We start from the raw sequence: 12,500 nt of genomic DNA on the forward strand, positions 1-12,500 counted from the left end.
TCTACTACTTATATCTGTATCCAAAGGTGTGTGTGTGTGTGTGTGTGTGTGTGTGTGTGTGTGTGTGTGTGTGTGTGTGTGTGTGTGTGTGTGTGTGTAACCGGCACAAGTCCACAAGGACACACACACACAGTGGCCATGGGCACTGAGCAAACTCCTGTCCCCTGCTCATCCTGGTCTGCAGTGGCTTGTGAAATGGCTTTTCCTTTTGGCCCCTCAGAGGCCCCGGGGCCCCAGCAGCAGCAGCAGTTCAGCGTGCTTGAGTAATCAACTCTAATCTCTTCATTCCCAGAGACGGGGGACTGGCGCATGGCTTGATTAAGACTGGGGGTTGGGCACGGAGGGGGGTGGGGGGGGGTGGGGTGGGAGGGGGCAGCTAGGGACACGGCTCCCTGATGTGTACACTCGGTCACTTTCAATCCTTATGTGGAGATTGATTTCGGAAGACTGATAATGATGGTTTTATTTCTCTTTTTTTCTCTCTCTTTCTCTCTCTCTCACTCCCTCTCACTCACACACTCTCTCACTCTGTCTCTTTGTCTCTCCTTTTCACTGTTAATCTCCCTACTTCCTGCTCTCCTCTCTCCCCTCCTCCGTATCATCCTCTACCTCTATTTCTCCATCTCTCTATCCCTCTCTTTCTCTTTCTCTCTCCTCGTAGGATTGTGTGCCGCCTGGCGGACGCCACTGGGCACCCTGAGCAGAAGGCCAGTGTGGAGGTGTGTGTGCGGGACTGCCAGCCTGAGTACCGGGCCATCTCACCCAAGCCCTTCACCTTCGTGGTAAGCCAATCAAGAGAGCTGCTCATAGCCACGGGTGGACTGCAGAAACACTCCAAAGTTCTCCAGTGTGAAACGTTGAATGAACTCTTAAGTCACTGACGCACACATTAATTATTAATTGTGCAGTTTATTTATATATGGTGTTATTTATTACAGCAAATGTATTACCGTATTTTCCGGACTATAAGTCGCAAAAAATGTGTCATAAAGAGGAAAAAACATATATATAAATATATATATGTTGCACCTGAGTCGCAGGACCAGCCAAACTATGAAAAAAAGTGCGACTTATAGTCCGGAAAATACGGTATTCTTTTGTGCTGGTGCTGAATATGGTGCAGTTAGGGTGTGGATCACCTTTTTCACCCCCTTGTCACCGCTGAAGAATGTGTACACTGATAAAGGATGTGTTGTTGATGTGCCTCTAACCAACAGCCCCTGTGAAACTGACGCTTCTTCCTTTTCTTCCTCTTCCTCTTCCTCTCTCTCACTCTTCCTCCCCCCCAGTCGCCGTACTTCACACGGGTGACGCCGTCCCTCGGACCCCTGTCGGGAGGAACGCGCATCACCATTCACGGGATCCACCTCAACGCTGGCAGTGCCGTCGCTGTCAAGATTGGCCTGAACCCCTGCACCTTTGAGAGGTGAGTGCCATGCTAGCTTGGTTTAAGATTCTTTGCGGAGTAAAGGCTAGCGACGCCAGTCACTAGCCCAGCTTTAAGGCCCATTCACACCAAGAACGATAACTATAAATAAATATCGTTCTCGTTAATATGAATGACGACGTTCACACATAAACTATAACGATAACGACATGAAGAACGATATTGTTGGGGATCACCTTCAGAGCGATTTTCACAACGAGAAACGAGAATCAGAACCCATCGAATTTTAGCCATCACATTCATTAACACAAGGAGAGACTTTGTTTATCGTTGTTCAGTGTGAACGCTTTTATCGTTTTGGTTATAGTTATCATTATCGTTATCGTTCTTGGTGTGAATAGGACTTTACTCCTGGTCAGTTCCTCACTGGACTCTGGAGCAATGCGCTGTCTCTCCCTGACGCCGTGGCCCATCTCAGGCCAGTGCTTATCAGTCATTCAGCTCATAGCTCGTGCCCCAGTGCACCTGCTTGGGCCGCGCAAACGAACACGCGGATGGCAGACACCTCAACACGGACGGGAAGAAGGACCAGAAGAGGGCTTAGTTAACGCTTTTGTGGAACACCTCTCTGGGTTAAGGTTGAAACAAAAATGAAGACTTCAAAAAAACGAGAGAGAAAGGAAGAGAGAGAGAAAGAGAGAAAGAGAGAAAGAGAGAGAGAGAGAGAGAGAGAGAGAGAGGGAACAGAATGGAATAATTATCCTGCTGTCAAGCCTCATCCGCCTCCTCAAGCATCCCACTTGGTTGGCCTCGGCAAGCACTTGCACAATTTTCCGCCGCCACCGCTGGATTTTCACACCTTAGCCCATGTAATCTTTGATGGGGTTTTACTCTCTCTGGTGTGTGTGTGTGTGTGTGATTTTTTTTTTTTTTTTTTTTTTGTCGGGGGTCTTGGTTGCGTAAAGCGGTCCCCAGCTCTGTGCCATATCGGCGTCTGCAGGCGCCCAGTGCCACATGTAAATGCTGTGAAGTGTGGCGCTGCTTTTGAGAGCCCTCTGAATGCGCCTTTGAGTGGGTGCTGGGGGGGGGGGGGGGCGCTGCCCCTCCTACAACTAGAGCCCATTTGCATGTGTGTTTGTGTGTGTTACCGTTTCTATTCTACCGTTATATTTTTTGTCACCTCTCATATCTGGGCTTTGCCAGGCTGGTGTGAGCATGCATGGGTGGTAGAGGGGGTGGTGGTGGTGCTGGCGAGGGTTCTGTGGCATCTAAATGGTGGAGATAGTGCCACGGTTCATCTCTTTGTGTGTCTGGGTTCAATAGCTCAGCCTCCGCATCGGTTCCAGAACACTCCACCATGTTCTAAGCACAGCGCCACTCTTTACACTCTTCACATCGCTCCACAGGCTTATCTACCTGCACACTCGTCTCTCTCTCTCTCTCTCTCTCTCTCTCCTTCCCTTCCTCCCTCCTTCCCTCACACATCCTTCCTTTTCACCCTCTCTTTTCTCTCTTTTCTCCCCTGTCTCACTTCCCCCCCCCTTTGTCTATTCTCTCACTGCTTGTTCTCTCTCTCTCTCTCTCTCTCTCTCTCTCTTTCTCCCTCTCTCTGTCTTTCTCTCTCTCTCCCTCTCTCTCACTCTCTCACTCTCTCCCTCACCCTTGTTCTTTGTGCTTGTGACAACAACCTTGTCAAAATATGTACAGTCCTCCGCAGGATTCGCAGCCATGTGTTGTGAAAAGTTGTTGCCGTGGCAACGCAGCCCAAGAAAGAGAGAAGGGGAGAATTTGGCGATTACACACACACACACACTCTCTCTGTCTCTCTCTCTCTTTCTCTCTCTCTCTCTCTCTCTCACACTCACACACACATACAGTTTTTTTGTCAGCCTTTGAAAACTAGTGGTATACTTAAATGCCTTCATTTCTCAGCACAAGGCGACTGCATTCAGTAAGAGTACTATTGAACTGGCACATAGCACTCAATAAAAGATTTATTCTTTGGTGAAATGCTTATTTTCTCTGTGCCCTCCCTATACACATGATTACAGAGTTGCACACACACCTTCACACACACCTTCACACACACCTTCACACACACCTTCACACACACCTTCACACACACACACACACACACACACACACACACACACACACACACACACACACACACACACACACACACACACACACACACACGAGCGTTCGAGCAGAAGGCGTCTTTCAGCTCTTGAAGCAGCGGTTTCATCAGATAGAAATCTCAATCGCTCATCTTCAAAGCGCCATGCTCACTGGCAGATTCGTGAGATGACAGCGCGATCGGTCATAATGCCTCTGATGCAACCCCCAAGACATCCTCCTCGACGCTTCAGGAGAGAGAGAGAAGAAACTTTCACTTTTTAGCTGGTTTTAAGATAAGAAAGTCAGCTTTGGTTGCATCTGTTAACAAATTCACAGTCCCTTTGGTAGAAAGTTTGTGTTTGTTTGTGACATCTGTAGAGACACATTTCTAATGTCTGTTTTTCTGTGTGTGTGTGTTCTCTAGACGCACCTCCAGGGAGATAGTGTGTGTGACCCCAGCCGGACTGAACTCTGGTGGAACGCCTGTGATGGTGGACATCAACTCGGCCGAGCTCAGGAACCCCGAGGTGAAGTTCAACTACACCGAGGACCCAACCATATCGAAGATTGAGCCCGACTGGACCATCGCCAGGTAACGCTCACCTCACACACACACACACACACACAGCCTGCTAACCAGAACACAAGCCCAGCTGACCCATTCTGACCCGACCCATTATCCCGACATCAGCCGGGCACCTCCTCACCACCACCTCCTCACCACCCAGACAGGCACAGGAGGGTCAGTGGAATCAATCGGACTCAACAGACTAAAGTTGGGGAAATGGAGCAGGATTTGTTTTACTAGTACGGTCACTACAGCCACCTACACCGTAACCCCAGTCACTGGATCAAACAGCACGTTGGTCAGTAAAAGGACCAGTGTAAAACCAGTGTCCCTTTACTGACACTCACTTTGCACATGCTTTTTTGGACAGAGAAACTACGAGACCACACCTTCCCCAGGCTGTGCTGATATGAAGCATTTGGGTTCAGACAGTCCTGATGGAGTGTGAAGCCTACACCGGTCAATAAGTGTGTTCTCCTTCTCTCAGCCCTGCCGTCCGGGCCACTAGCCCTACAGTAGCGTTCCCCTACATGAGTTTGCTATTTCTGCGTTTAACCTCACGCTTGGTTCGGCCCGCCTCAGCAGCTCCCCTGCTGCCGAAGGGCTGTTGTTTTTGTACTGGGCTGTCTGAAGACAGACACACAGACAGGCCCCTGAGCACCAAGCCCATCTCTGCCATCTCTGCCATCTCTACCATCTCTACCGCGCCGACAGACAAAATGAGACAAAATGGCCGCCCGTGGGGCTTATGCTGTCGAGAGACAGCCCAACACAACACAAGGCAGACATGAAAATGGGGAACAAGCTTTGTTGTGTGTGTGTGTATGTGTGAGAGAGAGAGAGAGGGTGACTGAGCCGAGGGCTTGCAGCGGTATCAGCGCAGCAGGCTCCTACATGAGGGCAGGAGAGCTGGTTAGGGAAGTGGAGAGTGTGGTGTGTGTGTGTGTGTGTGTGTGTGTGTGTGTGTGTGTGTGTGTGTGTTGGGGAGGTGGAGGTGTGTGTGTGTGTGTAGGGGAGGTGGAGGTGTGTGTGTGTGTATGTGTGTGTAGGGGAGGTGGAGGTGTGTGTGTGTAGGGGAGGTAGAGGTGTGTGTGTGTGTGTGTGTGTGTGTAGGGGAGGTGGATGTGTGTGTGTGTAGGGGAGGTAGAGGTGTGTGTGTGTGTGTGTGTGTGTGTAGGGGAGGTGGAGGTGTGTGTGTGTGTGTAGGGGAGGTAGAGGTGTGTGTGTGTGTGTGTGTGTAGGGGAGGTGGAGGTGTGTGTGTGTGTGTGTGTGTGTGTGTGTGTGTGTAGGGGAGGTGGAGGTGTGTGTGTGTGTGTGTAGGGGAGTTGTGTGTGTGTGTGTGTGTGTATGTGTATGTGTGTGTAGGGGAGGTGGTGGTGGAGGGCAGAAAAGAGGTGTTGGCCCGGGCCTGAGTGGAAGGACCTGCTCTGGTGCAGGTGTGACTGGACTGGAGGTCCCACAGGGGCTGGCGCTCCTCTCTCCGCACTGAGCACTGTGTCCATTCACGATCACTCGCGCTCCATTCTCCCAGCTAACAATAGCATAGCGGGTGTTACGCGGATCAGCACATAGCATCTGCAAGCATCCACAGGAGGTATCAATCGAGATATAATGGAAGTGCTAATTAGCCCTAAATGCCCATTTCATGGCCAGTTGATTTCCCCTCGGGAAAGCAGAACAAGCGATGGTAAAGGTCACACGGGGATTTTATATACTGGACTGCCCGCAGCATCGAGGAGCATTATCTGGCTTGTAAAAGAGACTAGCACCAGGCTTTTATTGTCTCTCTCATAAAGTGTCAGAAAGGCGCACTGGCGAGGGGAGGGTCAGATGACTCGTGCTTCTGTCTTTTTTTTTTTTTTTTTTTTTTGTCACCCATGGCCTCCGCTTTCCCACTCCGGTCTCAGGAATGTTGGCGGAGCATGCCAGTGTTATTGTCCTGCCAAGTCCAGGCCTGACGTCATGTCTCCTTTTTTTATTTATCCTTTTCTTTCTCTCTCCCTCCCTCCCTCCCTCCCTCCCTCTCTCTCTCTCTGCGTATGTCTATTTGTCACTTTCTCACTGTCTCTCTCTGTAGCAGTGTGTCTGTCTCATTTCTCCCGTTTTTCTCTTTAAAACACATGCTTGAACAGGACCGAGCACACATGCTCGCTCGCACATGGAACCGGAATAGGTCTCTCTCTCTCCCTCACTCTCTCTCTCTCTCTCTCTCTCTCTCCCTCTCCCCCTCTCTTCCTCTCTCTCTCTCTCATTGGCCTCACCAAGTTTGACACTAATGGACGGCTGAGGCGCTAAATGACGGACCTCGGTCAGCGTCTCTCCGGCTTTTTGTCTGCGGAGGAGACGCGCGTTGTCACCGTGGATGCGACGCCCTTCATGAGATGTGTTCTGATTAAGCTGACAGGTGTCTGCCAGCACCACATCTCCGCCCCTGCGCCTCAGAGCGGGAGACCCCAACAAATGTCACAGCAGTTCATACGGTTCAGCCAGCCTTGCGCTGCTTTAACAGAGAAAGGAAAGGGGAGAAAGGATGAAGGGAGAGTCAGGGAGAGAGAGAGAGAGAGAGAGAGAGAGAGAGAGAGACAGAACTAGAGGGAAAACGAGTGAACGCAGGGAGTCATTGAGAACTGAATGATGAATAAAGAGGAGGAAATGAGGGAGGAACAGATTGATATTGAAATAAAAAGAGGCTCTGAGAGAGGGGCTCCCGAATTAACTTTTTTTTTCTCCCTCTTTTGTGAGTATCAGATGTCTTTTTACAGCGTTTCGCCAGGAACTGCACGCTGACCGCTTTACGACTCGCGCTATAACCGAAGCCTTTTATACCATCCGGGGCTCTCAATATGATGAAGCAGGGACATAAGAGATGGATCGCTTCTCTATAATGTTCAGAGAGAGAGAGAGTTGGAGCAAGATGGAGGTTACACTGGCTTGGTGGAGATGGAGATTGGGAGGGGGAGGGGCGGGCATGAAGCAGTGTCTGTGGGGAGATGAGCTTTCATTTCTGGGGAGAAATATCCCATATTCCAGCGCTGGTGCCCTCCAGCAACATCAAAGCTTAAAAAGGCCTATTTGCATGCAGGTACAGTTGGAAGTGTGTTGCTATCATTATCCGCGGCGGAGCCGGTTTAATGAATAGACCTTAGACACCGCCGCAAGGGGTAAGGGCCAGACATAATCATTTACCCTGACTGGAAGGGACTTGTCATTTAGACTGGAATGAGTGGATGGTTTTATTAAAAGCCATGTTGGAGGAGCGCGGGGACAAGGTTATGTATTGAGGTTAGCGTTAGCTTCATTTTAATGCCTGCGCCTGTCGCTGCAGGGCTGCAGACTGGCACTGCGCTACAGAGCCTCACCTGATTTATGGAGTGTGTGCCAGGGGAGGGTTTTCATGTATTTACACCAGGAATACACACACACACACACATACACACACACACACACACACACAAATGCACACTCATATCCTCAAATGAAACAGTAATTTTCTCGTTGACATGTTAATAACAATGTTAATTTCATGCCAGATCGCCATATATTGAATTAATTTCTCTCTCTCTGTCGTTCTCAGTGGTGGAACTCCGTTGACCATAACTGGCACCAATTTGGCCACCATCAGAGAGCCCAAGATGAGGGCCAAGTACGGCGCTGCCAAATCCCTCAATGTGAGTACCCACCAGCTTCACACGTTATCCACACACACACACACACACACACACACACACACACACACACACACACGCACACACACACACACACAGTTGTGTGCATTCTCACATTCACACACATTCAATCTCAAAAGTTGGCACCGTACTCACACATCCTCCTCTTGACTTAACACAGAATCCCATGCATGTTCACAAATACACACACAGACATGCAGAAAAGACAGACACACAGACAAACAGATACAGAAAAAAAGAGTGCACTGTAGACAGACAGACAGACACACACTAAGTAGTTGCTCACTCACTCTATTCAGGACCACAGAAACATATTTTTTACCATTTCTCATCATTAAAGACATCATTACAGACATAGAATGTCATGCAATACATCTGCTTTTTTCTTGCCTCTACCAACAGAAACACTTTTGTTTTGTCAGACACAAACAGCAGACAGACACGCCCAAGGACTCAGAAACAGGCCTTTTGGTGCTGTAGGAACTCCTCCTTAGGGCTGTGTGTGTGTGTGTGTGTGTGTGTGTGTGTGTATGTGTGTGTATGTGTGTGAGAGAGAGAGATTGAATCTGCTTTTAGCAGTTTAACCTTTGAAATGTCAACCAGCAATAAAACAGAACTGGCAAACCCCAAGCCCAACCCCCCTCACGTCTACACCCCCCCTCCCCCCCCCCCCCCCCACCACCACCACCCCCACCCCATTCCCCATGTTCCCCACAGGGTTAGGCTAACCTTTCTCCCCCAGCACCACTGCACCTGAGCAATAGATTTCTCTACAAAACAGGGCTTGTTCTTTTCTTCCTCTTGTTTTTTCTTTCTCTTATACCCCCTCCCTCTCTCCCTCTCCCTCTCCCTCTCTCTCTCTCTCTCTCTCTCTCTCCCTCTCTCATCCCATTCCTGTTGTCCTCATGAAAACTCCTGACCGCCTCCTCCTTTGTCCTTCCCACCCCGTGGAGACATACCTACATACACACGCTACGTCATCCCCACTCTCCCTCTCTCTCTCTCTCCCTCTCTCTCTCTCTCTCTCTCTCCCTCTCTCCTTTCTCTACCTTTTTTTATTCTCCTCCTCTCCTCCTCTCTTCCTCTCGTCTCTCTTCTCTCGCTCCTGCTGTGCACCTCCACTCATCAGTATTCCTGTGTTTAATTCCCAATCCATCCTGATTAGCGCTGAGCCTCGGGGGGATGGTGGCGATTTCATGCCGACGGAATGAAGCGACAGCGGAATAACCTGCAAAAAAACCAGCCGCACATGTGACAACACATATTTTACAGTGTCGTATTTAAAGTCTGCAGATTATAACTCGTCACTTTATAACCATCTCTCTCTCTCTCTCTACAATCTCTCTACAATCTCTCCTCCACTGAATACAGCTCCATATCAATCAGTCCCTCCCACACTTAGACAAACGGTTCCCGACTGTTCCCAGATGTCTGTAATGTGACGGTGCTCAGACATCTGGCTCTCAAAGACAACATCATATGTAACAAGTACTTAAGGCAGATCATCATGGTGTCTGTTTTCTAAAGCGTGGCTTTTAGCAGCCTTTCTTTGACTGCCGTAGGTCATTCTCATCTGCCTGATGTCTGGGTTATCTTATTACTTATTTTGATTGTCAACTCTCTCTCCACTTCCTCCAGAACTGCACTGTTTATAACAACACGGTGATGGTGTGCCTGGCTCCATCGGTCAACGCGTCCGAGCGCAGCTTCTCCGAGGTTGGCAGCTCGCCGGACGAGATTGGCTTCGTCATGGACTATGTCCAGATGCTGCTGGTGGTCAACGAGACGTTCAGTTTCTACCCAGACCCCGTCATTGAGCCCTTCCCTGGGGATGGCATGCAGGAACTCAAGCCCAGCTCACCACTCATACTTAAGGTAATAATGTGTGTGTTTATCTGTGTTTGTGTGTGTTACTTAGGGTAAGGATGTGTGTGTTTATCTGTGTTTTTGTGTGCCCGTTTGTTTATTTACGTGTATGTTTATGTATGTGTATGCATGTTTATCTGTTGTGTGCTGATCTGTGTGTGTGTATGTTTATATGTTGTGTGCTGATCTGTGTGTGTGTGTGTGTGTGTATGTTCATAGTTGTGTGTTTGTGTGCGTGCTGATCTGCGCGTGTGTGTGTGCGAGTGTATGCTCATGTGTATAGTTGTGTGTTTGTGTGTGAAAGTCTGTGGATGAGATGTGGGAAGAAGGGACCCTGCTGAGAGAGTTGCGTAAGAGAATGATCACCTCCAAAATGCAGGTATGGGATGAGCGCTTAAGAGAGGATAAGCGGCTGTAGCTGGGGGGATCTGCAAGGGGAGTGAGAGTGTGTGTGTGTGTGTGTGTTTGTGTGTGTATGTGTGTGTGTGTGTGCGCATTCACATATGTAGCAAGATGCAGGAGAAAGAAATGCATAGAAGATGTGACCATACCCTTTTCTCTCTCTCCCTCTGTCTCCCTCTCTCTCCCTCTCCCTCTCTCTCTCTCCCTCTCTTTCTTCCCCCCTTCTCTTTGCTCTGCTCTCTCTCTTTCTGTCAAGTTCCTTCTTCTCTCACACTGCCTCTGAACAGCGAAAGGGCTTTTTAATCCTTTTATCAGTTCAAATGGTTTTTTTTTCTCCCTCTGTCTCTTTTTCAAATGTTGTTACAGTTTTTATATACTTCAGCTCTTTCCTTGAACTTCAAAGTCACTGTGTAGAAAAAATAATAACGGTATTATGATAGGGCAACAGGCTTTTCTCCCCCTCTCCACAAGCCAATGGAAAGGACACGCCGAGGCTATAGAAAGCGTGACTCCCATAACTGAGTTTGTGGGTTAAATAACAATCAGTGGTGAGACCTTTTTTGATTACTGCCTCCCCTGCACAGCGGTAACCATGAGAATATAAAAAATCGCAATTCCATTAAATAATTGCAGATAAATTAGATGTGCATCAGATTTTCCAAGCAATTAATTTTTCCTCTTTGCAAAGCCTCATGGGTAATGGGGGGAACACAGAAGGTGTGTGTGTGTGTGTGTGTGTGTGTGTGTGTGTGTGTGTGTGTGTGTGTGTGTGTGTGTGTGTGTGTGTGTGTGTGTGTGTGTGTTTGTGAATGTCTGTGTGTCTGAGTCTGTGATTGTGTAGGAATGTGAGTGTGTGTGAGTGAGAGAGATTGTGTAGCCATGTGTGTTTTGTGTGTCTGAGAGCGTAAGCATGTTTATAGTCTTGAATGTTATTTACATATTTAAATGCCTCGGTTAGTTGAAGCAAATGCGGCACTGACAGGAACCTCAAAAGATTTAGGAAAATTCCACCTCCAGGCTTTGCCAGACTCTTGTGTGTGTGTGTGCGCGTGCAGTGTGTGTGTGTGTGTGTGTGTGCAGTGTGTGTGTGTGTGTGATATGACTGTTTTGGAACAGTTATTGCCTTGGGTGTGTGTTCTGGGTGTTCTTGTTTGTGTCGGACCCCGATGTTTACGTGGTTGTGCTTGTGTGTGTACTGTACGGCTGACTGCAAAACAGCATTCATTATGCTCTTAAATGGAGTATGTTTACAGTATTAGTGTGTGTGTGTGTGTGTCTGTGCGTGCCTGTGTGTGTTTTTGTGTGTGTGTGTGTTTGTGTGAATGTCTGTGTTTGTTTGTGTGTGTGTGTGTGTGTGTGTGTGTGTGCACGCCTGTGTGTGTGTGTGCAGACATGTTCCATATGGTTGTGTGTGGCCGTGGGTGTGATGTTCTGATTGTTGTTGTTCCAGGGGAGGAACCTGATCCCATCGGCTCCGGGGAACTCGCGGCTCAACTACACGGTCCTGATCGGCGACACGCCGTGTGTGCTCACCGTGTCCGAGACGCAGCTCATGTGCGAGTGGCCGGACATCACCGGCGAACACAAAGTCACGGTGAGACCCCTGCCTGACTGGACTGGACTTGCTCGCCTCATCACCCTCTTCGTCCTCCTCCTCCTCGTCCTCCTCCACCTCCTCTCTGCCATCATTCCCAACGCTATCTTCCTCCCTGTCATCATCATCATCATCCCCCTCTTCCTCTGTTGTTATTTTAACTTCCTCCCCACCTCTGCTCCTCTCACTCTATGTTTCTCTTAGTTTCACCCCCCCCCCCCAACTCTCTCTCTGCTCATCTTTCATCCCCCTTTATCTGTCCACCGTATCTTCCTCTTCACTCTCCTTTATTTTCCTAGCCCACCCTGTCCTTCCTCTCTCTCTCTCTCTCTCTCTCTCTCTCTCTCTCTCTCTCTCTCTCTCTCTCTCTCTCTCTCTCTCTCTCTCTCCCCCTCTCTCCCCATCCCCCTCTCTGTCTGTGTTTGTTTTGCTATGGTACTCGTGGAAGACACCCGATTAATAATAGATGTGGAGCTCGTTGTCTACAGGATGTGGAGAGTGCTGGCGCTGGCGCTACAGTTGGGATGTGACTGAGGGACGCCCCCCCCCCCCCCCCCTGCCCCCCCCACCCTCGTATATATTACCATTATCTGCTCCGTATCTATACGTACCCATCTGGCGAGGCCTATGAAAATAGCACTGTTATTTTCCCAAGCCGTCTGCTCTCGTTCTGTTGGAGAAACCGAGCCCCTGGGAGAGGGAGAGAAGGAGGCAGAGAGGAAGAGTGAGAGCGTGTGATGAAGAGACAGAAGGAGAGAAAGGAAGGGAAAGAGAGGGAGGAAGCCCCCGAGAAAGAGGCACAGATGTTTGTCCTCGACCTATAAAATGTGACCTATATAAAGTTGAAGCGTAGCAGAGCTCGGGCAAGGCCTAGC

The 12,500-nt window shown here is 49.2% G+C and overlaps 1 protein-coding gene across 1 annotated transcript in view; it reads left to right on the plus strand.

Moving 5' to 3' along the window:
• The window catches only part of LOC143118221 (plexin-A1-like), a gene marked incomplete at its 5' end in the record, with an annotated part of 83,916 nt that overhangs the window by 40,068 nt on the left and 31,348 nt on the right, over positions 1 to 12,500 (plus strand). The window contains 6 exon segments of the mRNA XM_076279322.1: positions 662 to 782; positions 1,290 to 1,426; positions 3,933 to 4,100; positions 7,652 to 7,745; positions 9,402 to 9,638; positions 11,482 to 11,625. Of these exon segments, the coding sequence (XP_076135437.1) occupies positions 662 to 782; positions 1,290 to 1,426; positions 3,933 to 4,100; positions 7,652 to 7,745; positions 9,402 to 9,638; positions 11,482 to 11,625 (901 nt within the window).

The sequence above is a fragment of the Alosa pseudoharengus genome, unplaced genomic scaffold, assembly GCF_046254945.1.
Source record: "Alosa pseudoharengus isolate Yale_2024_CS ecotype anadromous, Long Island Sound unplaced genomic scaffold, YU_APseudo_1.1 YU_APseudo_1.1_scf_111, whole genome shotgun sequence".
Classification (NCBI taxonomy): Eukaryota; Metazoa; Chordata; class Actinopteri; order Clupeiformes; family Clupeidae; genus Alosa; species Alosa pseudoharengus.